Source organism: Lutjanus erythropterus, chromosome 16 (assembly GCF_056507025.1).
Source record: "Lutjanus erythropterus isolate fLutEry1 chromosome 16, fLutEry1.hap2, whole genome shotgun sequence".
In the NCBI taxonomy this organism is placed as follows: Eukaryota; Metazoa; Chordata; class Actinopteri; order Lutjaniformes; family Lutjanidae; genus Lutjanus; species Lutjanus erythropterus.
This window is the reverse complement of record NC_139332.1, coordinates 16,195,970-16,215,597: the sequence shown is the minus strand read 5'-3', so window position 1 is coordinate 16,215,597 and position 19,628 is coordinate 16,195,970. Positions and strand designations below refer to the sequence as shown.

At 39.1% G+C, this 19,628-nt stretch overlaps 1 protein-coding gene across 1 annotated transcript in view; it reads right to left on the bottom strand.

The window, feature by feature from the left end:
- slc25a13 (solute carrier family 25 member 13) overlaps positions 1-13,944 on the bottom strand; it is a 67,651-nt gene extending 53,707 nt beyond the window's left edge. Inside the window, exons 1-5 of the mRNA XM_084739447.1 lie at positions 13,877-13,944; positions 11,923-11,976; positions 11,618-11,760; positions 5,177-5,292; positions 377-516 (exon numbers count right to left, since the gene is read on the bottom strand). Coding sequence (XP_084595573.1) covers positions 377-516; positions 5,177-5,292; positions 11,618-11,760; positions 11,923-11,976; positions 13,877-13,888 — 465 coding nt within the window. The 5' untranslated portion in view covers positions 13,889-13,944. The remainder of the gene's footprint in view (positions 1-376; positions 517-5,176; positions 5,293-11,617; positions 11,761-11,922; positions 11,977-13,876) is intronic.
- Between the last annotated feature and the right edge of the window lie 5,684 nt (positions 13,945-19,628).

Below are 19,628 nucleotides of genomic sequence, written 5' to 3'. Positions count from 1 at the left end.
TATTTATGGAGGTAGAACCGCGTCTCTACCTGCTTCAGAGAAGGTGGAGCGGAGTTATGCTATGTGTACGTCAGCTAATGGAAAACAAATGCAGAAAATGTCCCAAATATATAACCTCAGTGTTTCATTAATGACTAATCTGGTCAATATGGCGGGCTGTGTTTGAGCGGGGAAGGAACAGAACAAAACAAAACCTGCGTGTCTGTATATGAACACATTCATCTGGCCAAGCTGAGAGAAGTATCTGGCAGGACTGTATGAACAGCACGTAAACAATAAGTGAGAATAAGGATATGATAAAGATTGAATGACTGCCACTGATGGTCACTGGACGGTGGAAATGGAGGGAGACCAGGAGATCTACACAATAACCTACCAGGAGAAACTGGGTGAACTCTCCATAGCTGAGCTTCTTGTCCCTCTGTGTGCCAAAGTGCAGCCGTATGAACTCGCAGTCCCAGTTGAAGGGGATGTGTTGGTGAATGGTGGTCTGGTTGAAGACCTGCTTCACATCCTCTGCAACAGAGACAAAAAAAACAGACAAGCTGCTTTAATTATGAATGAATGATGACAAGTTGCTGTTGACAGCCTAATAACAAGATGCAACAACTCAGTACGAAAGTGTACCAGCATTGTCTGCAGTGGTGGAGGAAGTATTTTACTTAGTTTAAGTACACAACAGTGTAAAAATTAGAAATTTTCTGATGCAATTTTTTTCTGTCTTAATACATTAACATTATTTTTAACTGCTGTATACTCCTAATTCCTGTATGGATGTGATATGATTGTTAACACTGTTGCATAGTCAGAATCAGGTTGAACCCTTTGTAAAACAAATACATACAGAGAATTAATGCCATATTGACACCCTGGGGGAAAAAAAGCATATGGGACACTCCTGGGAAGTTGCAAGGTCCTGTTTTGAGGTTAATAAATTACACGTTATTGGATCAGTGCGTAGACTCTCAGTCACCAATACCATATTTACTACTATCAGTATCCGATCAAACCCTACTAAATAAACTCCATCACAAGTAAAAGTCTTGGATTCAAAAACTAAATGAACAGCATATTATTGACAAAATGTACTAAAAATATATCAAAATAAATGCATTTATTATACAGACAAACAACCCATGTCATTATTATATATTATACCATTGGATTACTTTACACTTTGATACCATTGTGTAAGTAACATTTAACTGCCAGTCAAGATGGAGCTAATTTTAAATACATTATACACTCTCGGGTAGTTTAAACTATGATTGTGTGTAAAGTACTCAAGTAAAATACAAGTCTCAAAATTGTACTTAACTACTTAACTATATTGACTGTATATCTGTATTAACCAAATATTTGTATAATTTTATGGAACTTCTTGAATAATAACTGTATATTCCACCACTGATTCCATGTCTTGAGGCAAAAGCAAAGCATTTTATCTTTAAATCCTTTATGATGATGGAATGATAGAAGAACATTTTCTACATTATACCCCTGAGGTATTTTCCAACACTGGTATTGGTATCAGGACAACCTTAGTAGTGTAAAAAATATTACCACACTAGTAAAACTCCTGCATTCAAAAAAGCAAACGAACAGAAGTATTATTAGCTAAATATAGTATATGAGTATCAAAATTAAATGTATTTGTTATCCAGAAACAGCCTGAGTGATTATTATACCATCAATTATTATTACTAAGGGGGCCTTTTTACATCAACAGGTAAGTAACATTTTACCCAGCTGCCCTAGCTGGAGCTAATTTTGACCATATTATATACTCTTCAGTAGCCTAAGTGGTCATAATGTGTATTTTATTATGTTTAGCATTTTATAAACAGCATAATGCAGCATAATACAACAAAGTAAGTCAATGAAGAAAATTTGACAAAGCTAACATAACGAAACGGATCTTGATACTAAACAGTCTTAAAAGAAAAAAAAGGATACAAGACATGCACCTTTATAAATAAAAAGGGATACAAAGTATAATAACCCAAAATAGAATATAAGTACAACAATGTGGCATATTTTATAAGCCAATCAAATGTGTTCTGTGTAAAAGTTTAATTACAAAGCAACTACACCTCTCAAATAAATGTAGGAGTAAAAAGTTAAATATTTCCTCTTGAAACACAGTGGACTAGAATGTATAAACGAACAAGAAATGGAAGCACTCAAGTAAAATACAAGTATGTCAAAATTGTATTTAACCACTTGAGTAAATGCTATAATGCTATACTTACTTACTGTACGTTCCACTACTTCCTGTGTTGACATATGTAAAATATACACAATTTAAACAAAAATCAGTAAGCAATGAGGCTAACGCAAAACAGTTTGTCTTCAAATCCGTTACAATGATAGAATAACAGATGTGTTTAGGTTTTACAGATTACACACCACTTTTAAGGCTAATGACCACACATTAACCATGTACTGTACGAGGCCCTCACACCATCAAAATCATCTCCATATTCTCTGTTCTGTATATTCATGTTTTCATAACAAACAATTATCAAATTCTTCTTCCGTCTTAAGTTTTTAGTTTACTCTAATAACGGCATAAAATCTGTTGCTACAAAGTCTTATGAGTCAGCTCTTAACAAATAGCATCTGTTTCCTATTTTGTGGTTAACATTAGTAATTATTTGATTTTGGGGGGGAGAAAAAAAGCGTCTGTGACTGTTTGTGACAAAATGTCAACGTCAATCTCCAGAACACAATTCTGCTCTGATTGAGATTTAAGTTTGTCGACTCTAAATCAGTCTTGAATGACACATGGCAGAACTTGTTTGAGCTGTGTAGGCTCTGTATTCAGAAGGAAAGCCTTTTCTTCTCACTTGTGTTCCTCTGCCTGAACCCTCTAAGCCTCTACAGCCAGTGGAGTGGAGAGACACTGAACATGAGTCCTAAATTACAGCCTTACTAAAGAAACAAAAACAAACCAATAGAGCGACCTGTTTCTTATTACCAAACAAGCCGCGCTGAACGAGTGGAGAAAGGAAAAGGAGGAAAGAAACAATTTTTTTTTATAAAGACAGAAAGGGAGGGAAAAAGAGGAGAGAAAGGTGATATTTACTTCAGCTCAGCCTTACCTTCTGAAGGAAGACAGCTTGTGCATTGTTTTTTTTACACTTTAATGAGGCAATAAATATACAGCCTTTAACTCTTTAAAGGAGAGGCCGCCTCACAGCCCGACGTTTATATTATCAGCTTTTATAGACCTGTCAACACTCAGTCCTCTTTAGTTCTCTCTTTTTTTTGTCTTTTCTGGCTGAGGCACAACTGCATTTCATATGCTGTGTTACGTTTATGAACTCGACATTCCACCAAATTACGCATTTATTTTTCAAGTGCTAAAAATTCAGAGCACTGCGCCGCCTGTACTTAACAGAAATTACTCAGGTTATTATCAAATAAAAATGGGTTTATAGAAAAATGAAATAAAAAGAAATCAGAGCACAGACGTTTATTGCATGGCAAAACAAACGGGCCTTTAATGCTATGTAAGCTGCAACTATTAATGTTTTTAATAGGTAATAAAGAAGGGAGTTCTTTATTTGGTGCCTCTTTAATCTAATGAACGGCAAAGAGAAAAAGGAGAGCAGTGGAGAAAAAAAGGGAGAATTCTGTAATGCATCACAATAAAGCAACTTTGACAAGTCTATAATCTGAGTCACAAGTTATTTGCTTTTGGTGAAATGTTAGCCCGATGCAAGTGGCAGACACTGCAGTCAGTGTTTGTGCATGGCGTGATGTGTGTTATGTTTTTCATGCAATTTTCCACTTGTATGTGAGTCTCATAACTCACAGGCATTGGGATATTCATTAACCTTTGGGAGACGCAGAAAAACAGCAGACCTTTTAATTGCCACCAAGACAACGTCACTCTAATTGATCCTTTTAAATATGAAAATTTACATATGTGCATATATAATCACCCGCAATGATCTTGCACCCTGTCGACAGCAACAATTAAAATGAAATTCACTTACTCTTCCCTGTTTTGCGAGTGGGGATGTGTGCACTGCATTTCAAATCAAGCCTAATGCGCTAACGCCTCGCACACCTACAGAAGGCTGGCATTAGACTTGTTTAAATCAATTAGGCAAATGTGAAATAAGCAACGAGTACAAATGTCTTCCCTTTTCACCTCGGAGCTTCCAGGCATCAGAGTAATGGTGCCAATCATACACACATACACACACACAGGAGAGAGCTACTCACCCCCTCCTCCCATCTTCATCTCCATCCTTTAGTTGCCACCAGCCCTCTCCACCTCCAAACCTAACCTTATCTGCTTTACAGACAAGATACAGGACCACGGACAGTATTTTTGTTTGTGGATGTGGCCATAACAAAGAAAAGACGACTGGAGGTCAGACCTCACATAAATAAAAGAGGAGTTTGTATGAAAACTTCCTCAGTGGTCCATTTAAGAGCAACATGCTCTCTGTTAGGACTGGCTGACTAAGTCTTTGCTAAATGTCAAATGTAAAGTGTTGAGGCTTGAACTTTTATTTCAAGTTACATAATTTACATTACAGTTATTAATCTTTATAAACCTTCACGACTAACAACTTTCTTTTTAAAGGACCAGTATATAAGATTTAGGGGCATTTATTGACAGAATATGGCAGAAATTTATTATAATATTCATAATCAATATTTAAACATGTTGGTTCCCAAACAGGGGCTTGGGACCCTCCAAGTGTTCACATTATGAAACTGAGGGGTTGCAAGATGATTTAAGTCCAGATGAAATGAAAAACCCTTTTTTAACCACTTTTAATCTATTTAAAGGTACAGTGTGTAAGACTTACAAGGATTTATTGGTAGAATATTGTAAATATTTAATATAATACTCATAAGACTGATGTCATTTGTGTATAATCACCTGAAGATAAGAACTGTTGTGTTTTTGTTATCTTTCAATGAGCTGTTTATATCTATAGAAGGTGCGTGTCCTCTTCCACAAAGCCCACTATGTTGAACCGCCATGTTTCTTTGTACTTTTCAAGGGTCAATGCATAATTTCAGGTCTCTTGTAAAGCACACTATAGCACTTGCTGTACACTGTGCATGCTAATGGTTGAGTGAGTAGCTGTTCAAACTTGACTAAATTAGTATTTTATATAACCTGTAAATCAGGGGCAGAGTTTCTTACCAAAAGTGGTCACTCCATTGCCTTCTTTATCAAACAGCAGGAAGGCAACCATGAAGAGGGAGTCTGGAGCACACAGCACCGACTCAAACGCTACAAACTCTGGGAAGGAGATCAACCTGAGAGAGAACAGAAGAAAAGAGGACAGGTAAGACTATAAAAGACTGGTACATGCTGTCATTTGAGTTCATTTATTAATGTGGTATTCATCTTTCAAGTTCCCTGCATACATACTTAATCAGCTACACATGTGAGACACTGAGTCTCTTTGGTCATACAATACTTAATAAAGGCTTAAACTAAGTTACACTAATAAGATGAAATATTAAATTAAAAAAACAAGCTTTTTTAACACTGCATTAAACTACAAACTCCATTGTAATTACTGCCACACAGTGGCAAACCAGCACACTTAGACAACCTATCAATCTCTGCTGTGCGTAATTCAAGCGGCCTTTTATCCAGTAGTCTGTTATTCCATATGTAATGTCATAAACTCATCGAGTGTGACAGTGAGAAAATAAAACATTTTAAAAAGCTCAGTGTGTGTTCTCAGTCTGAGCTGGCAGCTGGCATAGGGAGGGCCAACTTTTACACCAACAGAAAAAAGAAGAAAGTATTAAATATGAAGTTTTATATTTTAGTGTGCCATTTTAAACAAGTAGACAGGCAAGGAGAGAGCTAGGAGCCAGTTAAGGAAATATAATTACACTCAATATAAACGTCAGACAATATGCGGTTTAGAGTGAAAATCAAGAGGAGCCAAGGTGGAAAAAAAAATTCAGTGATGGAAATTGATTTGTCTGCATCAGATTAGTTTTCCCTTTATATCACTTCCCCTCTTTCCCAGTTTAAATACTAGTTTATCTCATATCTCTGCATTGTAACACAAATGCCCAAATGCAGCATCAAGAAGAAATAAAAAAATATAAACACCAATATTGTGTGGACCCACTGAGAGCCCCCATGGGAGAATCCTGCTGTGGGGAACTGGACCACGCAGTCTAGCCTTTATTTAGGCCCTGGTTCACAGTTGCCACAAGTCCATTATGAATTTCACAAATGGCTCTGATAATTACAGGAGGGGTCAGTGCTAATGAGCCGTCCCCGAGCATCCATCTATTAAACCTATTTCAATTTCCAAAGAGGGAGTATGGAGAAGGATGGGGGGGGGGGCTGCAATGATTACATTTTCCTGTTTGCTGTAATTAATTATGGTACTGATGAAATTTAGAAGTGTTTGTTTGGACTCAGAGTGTTTTAGGTTTGCATGTGGGTGCTTATGTGCATCCTTATATTTACTTATTTATGTGCAACCTTGTATGTAGAAAAAATACTAGATAGATAACATACACTGAGAAGGAGAAGAGGTGTGCACTGACAAAAGTATTGGTTATGAAACTAAAAAGCAGGAATAGGGAAATATTCTTAAAACTGGTGTGTGCCAGAGATAGAGGGTGAAAAAGATGTTTAGATTACTGGCTTCTTTTGAATGGAGTCTGCAAAAATGTAGTCTTCCAACCGTCCATGCAAAAGAAAACCCTAAGAAAGCCCTAATCTACAGCAATGCATCATATTGTGAAAGATGTTCTATGTTTGCACTATTTTTGAATTTCCAGTATATTATTTTAGACAAATTAAGTGTATATCAAGATATATATTTTATATTGCAGGCGCAGCATAGCCTATAAATATCAAGACATTATTTATAAGCCATATCACCCAGCCCTAATACAAGAAAAGAAGAGAGTGTGACAAATAGGGGTGTAAAAAAATAGCAATAAAGTATCCCATTGTTTTGTGATACTGTATCAATTCTCAAAACACTATACTGTGACACTGATTAGAGCCCAACCAATATTATCAGTCGACCTATATTATTGGCCTGATACTGGCAGCTCACAGCTTTATCGCTCTATATTGGTTTCAGCATATATACTGTCCGATATTTGCCATTATGAAAACTTTGTTTTTTTAGACAGAACATAATACAGATTGCTTTTATTTGTGAGCTTTATAGTCATCATTTTCTGTATTTTTTCCATCATTTTGCTCTATTAGTGTTGTTTTTATTTATAGTTTATTACATATAATTATTAAAGATTAATGTTCAAGTTTCCTGTTTCTGTGTCCTGATATAAATTTTGACAATATTTATTGTTAGACTATTCTGTCTCCATTATATATCTTTGTCACAAATGTAACCACTCTAAAGAATATCGGCTGATATATATTTTTTCCTCCCTAGTATTGGTATCAGCATTGGCCCAAAATCCTGTATACTGCATCCTATGTGCAAATACTTATGGTAGTGGTCCATTTTGTTATGTTTAGATCCACAACTGCTAGATAGCAGTGCTGTTGTGTCTATCTTCATGGCTCTAAAAACATACACTTTTCAAACTCAAATTTTATGCATATGTTGCTGTGTACTCTCTTCTTCTGTCTGTTTATCTTTCTAAAATAAGATTTAAAAAATGGCAATATATCACCTTGGTTACAGTATTGCAATATATCGTAATATACTGAATTGTAAACCCTGTGTCGTGATATGTTTCATATTGCCAGATTCTTGCCCATACACAGGTTTGGAGTTGAAGAGAGAATTACAGAGGAACTATGAGAAGTATGGAGAGGGAATAAAATTGAGCATACAGCTCTCCTCAGCGGCAAATCAAATCAGCTGTCATTGTTTCAAAGGCAAGACAAATTGTTTTATTAACTAAGCAGGTAGTTCTTAAGAGCTGGGCCCTGCTGATGGCAAGTAGGTGGAAGGGGGCACAAAAGCACACTGCTGCGACCGTGGATCCACTGTTAAAAACAAAGCCAATACCATCGCTGCAGACGCTGCTGGAATATTATCAAACTCCCCAATAATGATCATTCTTTTGTGACAGATGTATAGTACACTCTGAAATTACCTCGGAGAGGTGAATAAAGGAGTTTAAGGAGGTTTATAACAGGCTGCAGAGCAAAGACTCTGAGAGCACCACTGTTCCCAAGCAAAACCGAGGGAAAAAGCCTGATCTCTTCTTTTTCACACGCATCAGTTTACATGCACGCCGGCCGTCCTGTCTGTGTTTTCCCAGACGTGGATAATCAGCATATTAGTGTAACTGAGAGGGCTGTTGATCATGAAGGGATTGGACCATGGTTTAGACCAGGGAGTCAGGACAAGATCCAGGGGGCATCTCCATAACACACATTCCACATACTCGTAAGCATTTACACACAGCTCTGTAGCTGGGGATGAAGCTTATGATGGTTGATTAGCAGCGCCATGACGGCTGCAAAATGATTACCACGAGAGGGGGAGGCCATCGTCTTTCCCTATGCAGACCCATCCCCAACGAGACACTCAATAATCAAATCAACCGACAGCATCTCCCAACCATCAACTACTGTGGCATGTGTCCAGAGCTGCCCGATCCATGTAGGCAGCCCTGGATGAACTTCGGAGACAGGGCTAATGTGATACTGTAGCATGGCATCTTCCCAGTGTGCTGTGTACTTACTTTACTCCGCAGGATTTTGTTAAATCTTTAAACAGGCACAGACATATCCGTGACATGTATCAGACGAGAGATGTAACGCACAAGATATAAACAAAGACTTGATTCTAGCATGTAGATGACAGCTGAATGATGTTTTTGTTAGGGTGCCGATACAATGCAATTTAAACTGTCTGCAATACATCTGTCCGGCATGAAAACTCCACGCCATATTCCATATATTTTTGTTTGTTTTTTATCTTATCTTCGTCACCCAGCTTTTATCTCTGTCTCCTCTCAGCGGGCATCTAAATACACTCCTCTGAACCAAAAACCAGGCTTGGAAACATTGTTTACAAGTAACATAAATGCATGGTGTTGGTTAGGCCCGGCTGATAGAAAGACAGCTCTCCTTCGTTGATAGTAGTGGGAGAGAGGGGCCTAGAGGGGCTTCAATAATCCCCTGTCCCTGGCATCTTGGCATTGTTACTGACAGCCTTCCACCCACCGAGAGCGTGCTTGCACAGACACAACCCAAAAACACACACACACACACACACCCAGGTGAGTGCTAGCTGCCAGTATCTGTTCGGTTTCTAAGAGTGGACACCCACCAGTCCAAGTCCAGAATGTCCACAGCAGCTGGCAGACTGCTATTTTCCCAGCACGCTCCCTTAACAAAGTTTTTTTTTTCTCCCCCTCTTTTTTTTTTAAACCTCAAAGAGTCTATGGGGGAAGTGGGGGTTTTTCACACTTGAACAGAGGCTTCTGTCAAAATATCAGAGGGAAAAGGAATAGGTAGGGAGTCAGAGAGAGCCAAAATGAAATGGAGGTACCTCAGACTGCATTATGGTATGTGCAAGAGTGTAAAGAAAGGGATGATGAGACTAGCAGAGGAATGCAAAGAAAGTCCAAGAAAAGGGGACATAAATAAGTCGGGTGCATCTTCAAAGCACCTTGTAGTTCTCTATGTCAGTGCAGACACACACAAAACATTTGATTCCTGAAAATTGAGACATTTCCACGCTGCCAAAGCCCTGTCTCTCTTTCTTTCTCTCTTTATCTATCTATCCATCTGTCTCTCTGTCTCACTGGGAGCAGCGAGAATAAGAGGGAGAAAAGTGATTTCCACATAACAGATTGTTACGACTGTCACTATATCCCCTGATTTACACAGTCGCAGAGGGGGAGGCAGACAAATGCATTTTCACTGTTTACATCCCCACACACACACTCACAGACACACTCAAATACACACTGGCATCTAAGTAAAATTTCTCTCACACAGACACACTCCAACAGAAAAGTAAGCGAGCATGCTGCCTGCCATCCGACCCCCTGCGAAATCTATTACCCCTGACTCATCTTGTTGAAATGGAGTCCTACCTGGCGAAAACAGCAGCAGGCGCACTAGCTTCAAATATACTACACTCATATACCAACCAAAACTTATTGTTCACAAACACATTTGCATGAGATCGGGCAAGCCGGATGAAATACAGCCACTAAAGTGGTTTGTTTTGTCTTGTGCGTGTTCTTTTCATAAGGTTTGAGCAGATGAGCGCTTGAAAAACAATGTATTTGTGTTCCCAGCTAGCGTTGACGCTGCCGCATCTACTTTTCTATATCCATTTGTTTTGTGTTCATGAGACACAGGTCTGCAGAATAATCATCTAGACTGTGTCTCATCAAATCATTTCTCTATCAAAGTTCAGGAGGAAAATAACACATCACAAAGTATGAGCATCATAAGGCCTTTACAATGTCAACTGTAAAAAAATGAATCACATCTGAACCAAGGTCTAAACAGACTTTTTTCCCCCCTGTTTTGCCCCCATATCATTTCCATTCCCCTCCACAAAACCAAAATGAGGTTTAGATACAAAGCCTGGGCCATGGGTTCCTAATAGATTTACCCTGATGCCACGGCCACCATTTATCCTGCTCCAAAGCCGCACAATGCAACGGAGTGCTCCTGAATAGCATGGGCAATTACAGTGCATGAGTGTGTTTTTTATGTCTATGTGTGTGTGCGCGTGTGGGTGCCTTGCTCTCTCTTTTTTCCAATTCCAAAACCCCCACTACTCCATCTCACCGTCCTCTGTGCACACACACACACACACACACACACAGTCACACACACCTTAAAGCAGATGTAATAACATGAAACTACGCAGCCATGTGCACTTTGCTCTTTGTAGAAGCCCAGGTGGTTACCATGGCAATGTGGCTTTTTTTATCTTTTTTTTGACTTACCCTAACATTTTATTACCCATCATTATGTATCATTAAATACATACATATTAATGTAAAAAACAGGGGTGATGGGGATAGGGGGAGGAGTAAGTGTGAAATTGGGGGTATATCTACAAAGAAGGAAACACCTGAAAGGGGCCTTTGGTGGTTTGATGTCTCTTTGCTATATAATTCAAGTATGAACATCCCTCTGTGAATTTTTTACACCAAAGGATTCAGTCATAGGTTTGTTTATAAAATGCAAAATAACACTAGAGAGGTAGTCACACAAGATCAAAGGGATACATAATACATGCACTGATAGCTTTGATAAGAGTCTTTCATAAGCTTACTACTTAGCAGTTGGCTCGATATTAATGAGAGGAGATAAATTTGTGGCTTAAAGAGAGACTCAGCACAGCAGTTTCACAGTCAAATCAGCAAGTTCTGCCACAGATATTTTAAAATAGTAATGATGCCAATCCTCATGAGACACTCTGTTGTTGATCCTCTATTTTCATCACTTTGTAAAAAATCTGTAGCTGTATTTGCCCTCTAGTTGTTGCATTTTGTATCACACATCATTCCACTTCCAATAGCAGTTATTCCATAAGTAATACCCACCAAGGTGCAACTATTATCTAATGAATTCTGAGCACCTTAATTTAATGAAACATCAGATCATTTCATGTTAAAAGAGAAACCTCAGAACACCAACCCATCTTTCTTCTGATCCACCACTCCAGCCAGCAGCTTTGTGGCCTCATCCGACAGCCGGATGTCTGTGTGGGCATGCAGGAAACGGCTTACAAAGTCCTGCGGTGACATGAAGCACTCGTCATTCTTCTTGACGGTGGCGTACTGTAAAGAGAAAAACAGATGCAAGACACAAGGACGCACGCTGAGCTTTAGAATTTGATCAAAAAGAAACCAACATAAATCGAATGATAACTGAAAAAGCTTCTTTCATAAGAGGTAAACACAAAGGATAAAAACAAAAAAATACATAGGTAAAAATCCTACCTTTTCAAAAATGGCTTTCAACTCAGCGGGGTCGGCCCTCCTAGGCAGAACTGCCTGCAAGACAATGTGAACATTTATGAATACAACTTTCATACACACCAAGTGAACACAATGGCCCACTTTGCATTGCGCATCGTCTGAGCAACGTTGTAAAGCTGTGGTTCAGATTGTTTGATTTGAATACTTTTAGTGGCCTGAAGATGTAAACATGTCCTGTAATTCACAATCAAAGAGAAAGATTACAAAAAACGCAGACAGATTAAACATAATTTTGAGCCACAAGATTCATTCTCTACCTTGAGAATGCCCATCTCGTCTACGTTCTAAATTCAAGGTTCATTTACCAGCTTTTTATGAAGCTTTTGACTGTATCCCTTTGTAGAACTTGCCCAGGTGTAATCACGTAAATGTCCGTTTTTGGGTCATGCGATGACACCTGAGCAAGTTCATAGAAAAGGGCAGTAGATTTAAAAGGTGCTAGGAAGAATCAGTTAGTGAACTTTGACTTGTTGAACATTTTATCAGAAAGTAGTAGTATGTTTGTTTTCTTGTAATGCCATCCTGTCCTCAAACTCTAGATGAAACAGCATTTCAAGAGTATCTAGCTTCTGTATCATGTATTACCAAGTGAATTAGGATAGGAAGATGGGAAATAACATTGGGAGAAATTTGATTTAAATGTTTAAAAGTGGACATGTCACTGTGCTGCCACTAAAAGAAACAAATTTCTTTTAGTTAGTTAGATTTATCCATTCAGGGCATCTGTAAAAACATGTAAATGTACCCCTCTAAGATAATAAAGACACAATTCGTATTTTCAGGTGATTATACACTAATGAAAACATACTTATGGATATTATATTCCATTTTTTCCCATGCTCTTCCAATAGATCTCCATAAATCTTACATACTGAACCTTTAAAGATGTGCACAATATGACAAGAGAACTGATCTAAAAGGGTTAAAACAATTTTCTTTTTCATCTGTATTTAAATTATCCAAAAACAAACCACAGTTATATTGCGACTGCTTGGAGGGTCACAAAAACCTGGTTGGGAACCACTGTGTAATGATGATCTTGCTGGTGGGATATTTTAAAAAGTACAGCAAAGAACGATTCAATAAGCCTTTTTCTCAGAGTTTTTGACTTGTCATAGCAGGAAAACCACAGGTGGACTTAATAACATTAATGATAGCTCTGTTCCATTAAGTTTCCCTGTAAGCTATTCCAGTGACCCAGCATGCATGAAACCAGGACGTCCCCTGAGTGGAATGCAGACATCATTAATGTTATTGAATACACTTGTGCTTTTCTTGCTATAATATGTAAAAAAATGTCTGCCATGAAAAAGTTTTATTATGCAGATTGGAAGCTGGTGTCACGTGCAAATCACACCATTTTCTGTAGAAGCTGGTTGTATACAAACTATGACAGTGCAAACGTGTTGAAACCTCTCATCAAGTCTGTAGAAACTTCTGGCACCTGTAAGTAGTTCATGACAGTGTTTCCACAACATCTAGCGTGATGCTAATCAAGGTTAAAAGTGACTACAGCAGGCATTTTAGCAGAAACAGACCAGTAAGCCGGAGACGGGGCCTGAAAGGAGCAGAGTGGATTAAAAAGCAGCAGCAGTATCATTACTGAGTGTTACATCATTGTTGAAACGACACCTCAGTCACTTTGGCTGAGGAACCGTTAGCCAAGTGTACATTAAGTTAGCTTTAACTAGCTAACGCTAACCGGCTACAGTAAAGCCTCAATGTCATTGCCGTATGGCCAGTGTTCACCTCTAGCACATCCTCTTAGCAGGCTAACGGGCAGTTAACGAGCCCTCCGGGCAGAAAGACACCCTGTGAGGCGGACTCGTCCGGAGGAGACGCTCCCGGGACAGAGCACATCACCGACAGCTGCCCAGAGAGAGGAGAAAGTGACGGTTAAAAGTGTCCAGCTTACCTTTCCTGCCATGCTAAACAAGCTCACTGTCAAACAGTCCCGTTCACTTCCTCCTGCGTGACGACGTTGCCATGGAGATCATCACGCGCCGGTGCAGTGAGAGCAGGATGAAAGAGGATCAGCTGTGCACGTGGTGCAGGGATACGAGAGGTCACCTGGTCAGTGGCTTCTGCTTGCCACATAGATTCATTGATCCGCTAATATGTATGTGTCTTTGAGTGAGAGACAGAATTTCTTTTCCTGCCCACGTGCCCAGTATTAAACTTGACTAATTCAATTAGAATGCCACATAATCTATCCTACTGAGGGAAAGATTTATACAGTCTTGCAATGCAGTTTGTGGTTTGAGTACATTCAGATCTCAAGAGCTTTTTTTCAGTAGTTAACTGCTTTGAATCATGTAAGTAGTTAACTGCAAATCACATACTCACAGTAGTCTAGTTAGGGTCTGACTTATACTTGATTCTTGGGTCCATTATCAGGGAGTTAAAGAATTAGATTATCAATATATTGGCAATATTCTTTCTACAGAAAACATTATGGAATATATACACATATACACACATTTTTCTGCAATTATCCCTCAAATGTGCTAGTCAAACACTGACAAATTTAAAATAAAAAATCTAAGAAATTATCATATATACATAAAATGCAGCCTATAAAGCTAGTAAATAAAAACAACCAGCATTATGTTTACTGAATGAATACTGTCAAATAATATCATACCACAGCTCATTGGCCGTGGTTGTTATTTAATGACAATCACCTGCTATTTGATCAATATCACCTGTGATTTGTGACCAAGATATCTCACTTGTAGTGCTATTTATCCATCTAGATTGTTTTGGTGTGAGTTTACAAGTTTTGGTGGTAGCAGTCATAGAGAGTCAGTTGTCTCTTAAATATAATGACTTGTGGTGCTCAAAAAGGACATCTGAGAAATTCAACAGCAATGTGTCTTTACAGAAATCATGACCCGGTTGCTCAAAATAATCCACAGGTATTGTTTGAGCAGTTTCATGTACAAAGTATTTTCTTTCTACCAAACTACACTTGCCAGCTGTATGACCATGCAGAAAGAAGCATGCACCTACTCATGGAGAGTTTTGGCACTTTAAGCACCACAAGCAGAGCGCCTTCAAGTTCCTGCGTATTCAAGAGAAGACAGACATCTCTATGACCGATATCTCTAAAACTCGGCAACTCACACCAAAACAATTTAGATGGATAAACAGCATGACAGGCAGAGGAAACATATATTTCTGATTTTAGGGTGAACTATACCCTTAACATTTGACTTGTCAAATATTGCGGAGGACATGCAAAGCGACCGCTAACAATGTGGGGGATTACACTGGCATTAAGAGATGGGGTCTTTTACATGTCTGTGCCCTGGGGCCCATTAGGTCATAATCCAGCCACAGTGATGATGTAAACAACTGGACCACTTCCTTCCTCACTCTCACCAGTTCATATCTTATGAAGCTTACTTCCAGTGGTATTACGGTGATATGATTTTTTGCCTCCAGTAGCAGCAAAGTATTTAAAAGTTTCTGCTGTGATATTCACTCCTGCTTTATTACATATTAAGCACGAAAACACAGAAATAACTGTGTGGGTTTATTCCTATGCACATTGAATCTTGACTGTACTAAGGAACAGAGGTCTGTAGACGTCAAAATAAAAGCCATAGTTCCTTCCTCACACCTATTCTTTCCTCGCAGTAAATGGTTCCTATACTTTATTTCCAGCTTTTCCAGCCCATCTGTGCTTTGTGCCAGGAGGGAAAAAGGTGCAGAGAGAATTTCATGACTACAAAAGCAAAGGTTAACATTACTCACAGCATAAAAACAATTTAAAAGGGAGCAAAAGGGCTCTAATGGCCCGACAGTCTTCAAAGAAAATGTATTTTGCGCTCAAAATAATTCATAGCTTTTTGCCGGTGGCTTTTCAGCTTCCCGGAGACCCAGCATGAACCACTGTATTTTTCCCAGCAGGCTCTCTGCTCCTCGCAAAATGGCCTTCGCTAGGGCATACCTCACATCCCCTCCAAATATTGACAGCACTGAGTCCATTGCTTATTGGAAAAATGGCTGTAAGTAATGTTTTATCAGCCGATGCAATCTCCACACCTGTATTTTCCCCTGTCATATGACAATATTTGACAAGATTAATGATTTGATCCCATGACATTTTATTTCCCATCACTGTCAATCTGCCAGCAAACAACTCACTTACTTGTGGCATTTGGTGTAGGAAGCATGTAGCAGCATTTTGCTTTGCTCGTGTATTATTCATGAACTGCAAAATTTATTTGAGACATGTAAACTACAGCGTCTAGCAGCGTTGACATGAAACTCTTGACTGTTTATGTGACAAAATTCTTTAAAAATTACCTGCGGGGAGATGATTTTGCTTTTTTAGAGCAGCGTTTTTTTTAGAACAGCCTCTATTTTTAGTGATCAAACCAACAATGATGCTGTCAAGTGCCACAGAGTGAGTGGGTAATAATGATAAAACTTGCGACCTTTGAACTTCAGTGGCTTGAGGGGTCTCCTGCCCATGTCCCCAAGGGCCCACGCGTCCTGACAGCTTGAGCAATGAGCGGCGGACGGCTGTCTCGATCCGCCTCCTCCTATTTTTAACCCACGACTAAACACAGAGCCTCCAAAATAGTTCTAAACAAATGATTAATAGGGCACTTAGGGTCTCCCCACTGACCAGCACGTCCCTATTAACAGCCAATAACGGAGGCCCTCTGGGGTCAAAAGGTTTAAAGACTTTCTAATAAAAGTAACAGAGACATGGGGATGTGTTTTGGAGGAGAAAAAGTTGTGTCTCAGTTTGAAATGCTGACAAGTTAATAATCCCTTCTCAAATGTCCCTACCGCAGTAAAATGGCCAGTTTGTTCTTACTTTTATTGCTATCATCTGTCAGTCACTCACATCTTTTTCTCTTTTTTTGTTCTGCCTCTTCTTAAGTGGACTGAAAGAGCTAAAACAGCTTTATAGTAATGTTCTCGCTGGGGCTTTATTCTCATTCCCCCATTCTTTCTTTTCTTTTTCTTTTTTTTTTTTTTTTTTTTTTTTGCTTGAATGTGAATTCTCATTGTAGTTTTTAGGCAGGAAATGCCTAATGGATTCCCAAAGACGTATTCATGACATGGTAATGAGATTCAAATTTGTAAGACATTTCTGACCTGAAAAAAGAGGCCGCTCGTGGCAATGGCTTTGTCCTGTTTTCCACAACTCAAGAATACTGTTTCACAGTCACTCACTATTCCCAGTGTCTTTTTTAAATATATGAGGTGAAGACACAAAGCCAAAAAAGAGTTAAAATGTGGAAACATCTCAGGAATATATTGATCTGTCACTTACTGCCAAAACAGCGTTTCCAAGGGTTGATCAAGAGCATGGATCGATGGCAAGTTGCACTATATTATATTGTTGCAATGCATTGCCCTACTGTAAATGTTTAAGGTGGAAGAGTTTATCTATTTTTGAGAGTACACCTCACATGCTACTGTAGATTTTACTACTACAACTAATAATATTAATACTACTACTACTACTACTACTACTACTAATAATAATAATAATAATAATAATAATAATAATAATAATAATAATACAAACATATTTTTAATTTTTCAAGGGATTGGTTTGCAACAGGAATACTGTTAAATAATATCATATTTATCTTTTTAAGTATCAGTGAAAAATGGCAGGTGTAGTCAAAAATGTAAAGGTTGTTCATATAAATGCCCTGGCATGCACAGCTGTGTTAAATTTAGCTTCAGGCAAACAGGAACAATTATGTTTATTGGTCATTTAATGTGCTGAACAGAAAGGATTATGACTTCTTGTCTGGTACTTTGATTTATTTAACTAAAGTAAAAAAAAGAAATAGTAAAAAATAGAGATAAATGGGTTTTTCTCCCATCACATTGGGAAAAACAAATTTTATGTCCCCAATTTGGTGTCCCTAATATAACCACATTTTAAATCTTCCGAGAGTCACTTTTTTTGTTTTGTACAACTTCAGCTGATAATATTAATCAATCTTAACCAAGATTGATGCCAGAGTCGGTCTAGTTGTGCTCAGCATTTGAAAAATGCACATTCAGAGATGAAAACACCCATTGTGCAATGACAAACCATTGCAAACTTCACATTTGCCAAAGTGGGGATTTTATATGACTTAGAAGTGTCACCAGAACCGCACAGCAGACCGCCTGCTCAGATAGTGTAGGACGACTCAGACAAATCTGTTGTGCATAAAGGATGAGAAGGTGGTGAGAAGAGAAATGATAGGAGAAACCAGCCTTCTAATCCATCTAATATGCTCTGTGCACAAGACTAAGAAGTGCTTCTCGTACATTTTGACATGTTTCAAGCTTCTTTATGTTGTACTGCTTCTTCCATAAGAAAAACAGTATTTGTTCTAACACATAAAAGCTATTATGTCCTTTCTTTATCAGTCATATAGGGAGCCTATTAGCAAAATAATAGAGTTGAGTCTGTTTGCATAGTCTCTGCTGTCTGTCTAACAACAAAACAATGCCTCTTATGATCTACTTTCATTTCTCCAATCAGTCGGTTGTCAAACACTATCCTTAATCATCATACATAACATGCACTGCATTAAAGTGGCATTCTTGTAAACACCATATCTGTAATAGCGTGTGACAAGCCGCCTTTGTTTACACCATAATAACTGGGTGTTTGAATAACTTCTCAATGACTTTAAGTAACCAGCCAGACTCACTCTGCTTCCATTCAGCTGTGCAGCCTGATAACCCACACTGACGTCTGGCACGGACTGGACTGCGGATTATACCAAACAGAAGGGCTGAATGGACCTCTCAGTCATTTCACCTGCGGTCTTCTTGAGACATGGGAGCGCATTTCCTGCACACGCATTGCGGATGTAGTGTACATCCGCTTGTCTCATTATGCAAATGTTGACGTGTGCATTCATAAACATGTGAGACACGTAAAGTTAACATCAACCTCACCCACGCATGCACATTTATTTGAAGCACCAGCGTTGCTTCCGCCGCAGACTCTTTTCCATCTGCCATGAAACTCTCCTAAGTCGGGCTGTCTTCACCGTAGCTTCTGGATGAATCTGTTTAGCATCTTTCAGTTCAGATGAAGCGCTACACTAACCATGCTTCAGGGCATCTGGGATAGGCCGGGGGCCTGGCGAAGTAAGGGAAGGGGTGGATGGGAGCTTTGAGATGGTCCAGACAGGCTAGTGAGCTCCTCTCTTCCACAACAACAAGGACCCACACTGAAGCACGCTCAGACCCTGCAACCCGAGAGGGCACAGGGGTCCTCCAGCCTGCCTGTGCTGGGATAAATGAACCCAGATGCTTCCCGCAAAGGCAGACCGACCAGGCTGAGGGAACGAGGGCGGGGGTGTAGGTGGTAGAGACAGAAAAAGAGGAGGCATACCTCTTTTTTTTCTTCTGCCCCTGGTTGAGGCAGTTATCTGTCAGATTCCTGTGATTTCTCATAACCGCTGATCACAGAGGCCTCCGTGCAAGGAGCATTGTGGTAAATTATCAGAGGGGCATTTGTCTTTGAAGGAGAACGAGAGCAGCGGCAAATCTTTAAGTCCTTTCCTGTTCCTCTTCCTGTCAAGCTGCCACCTGGACTGAGAGAGAAGAAAGGAGGCAGTGAATGATGGTGGCATTTGTCTAAATGACTTCACTGAATTCAAGTTGGTGCAGGAAGTTTTACA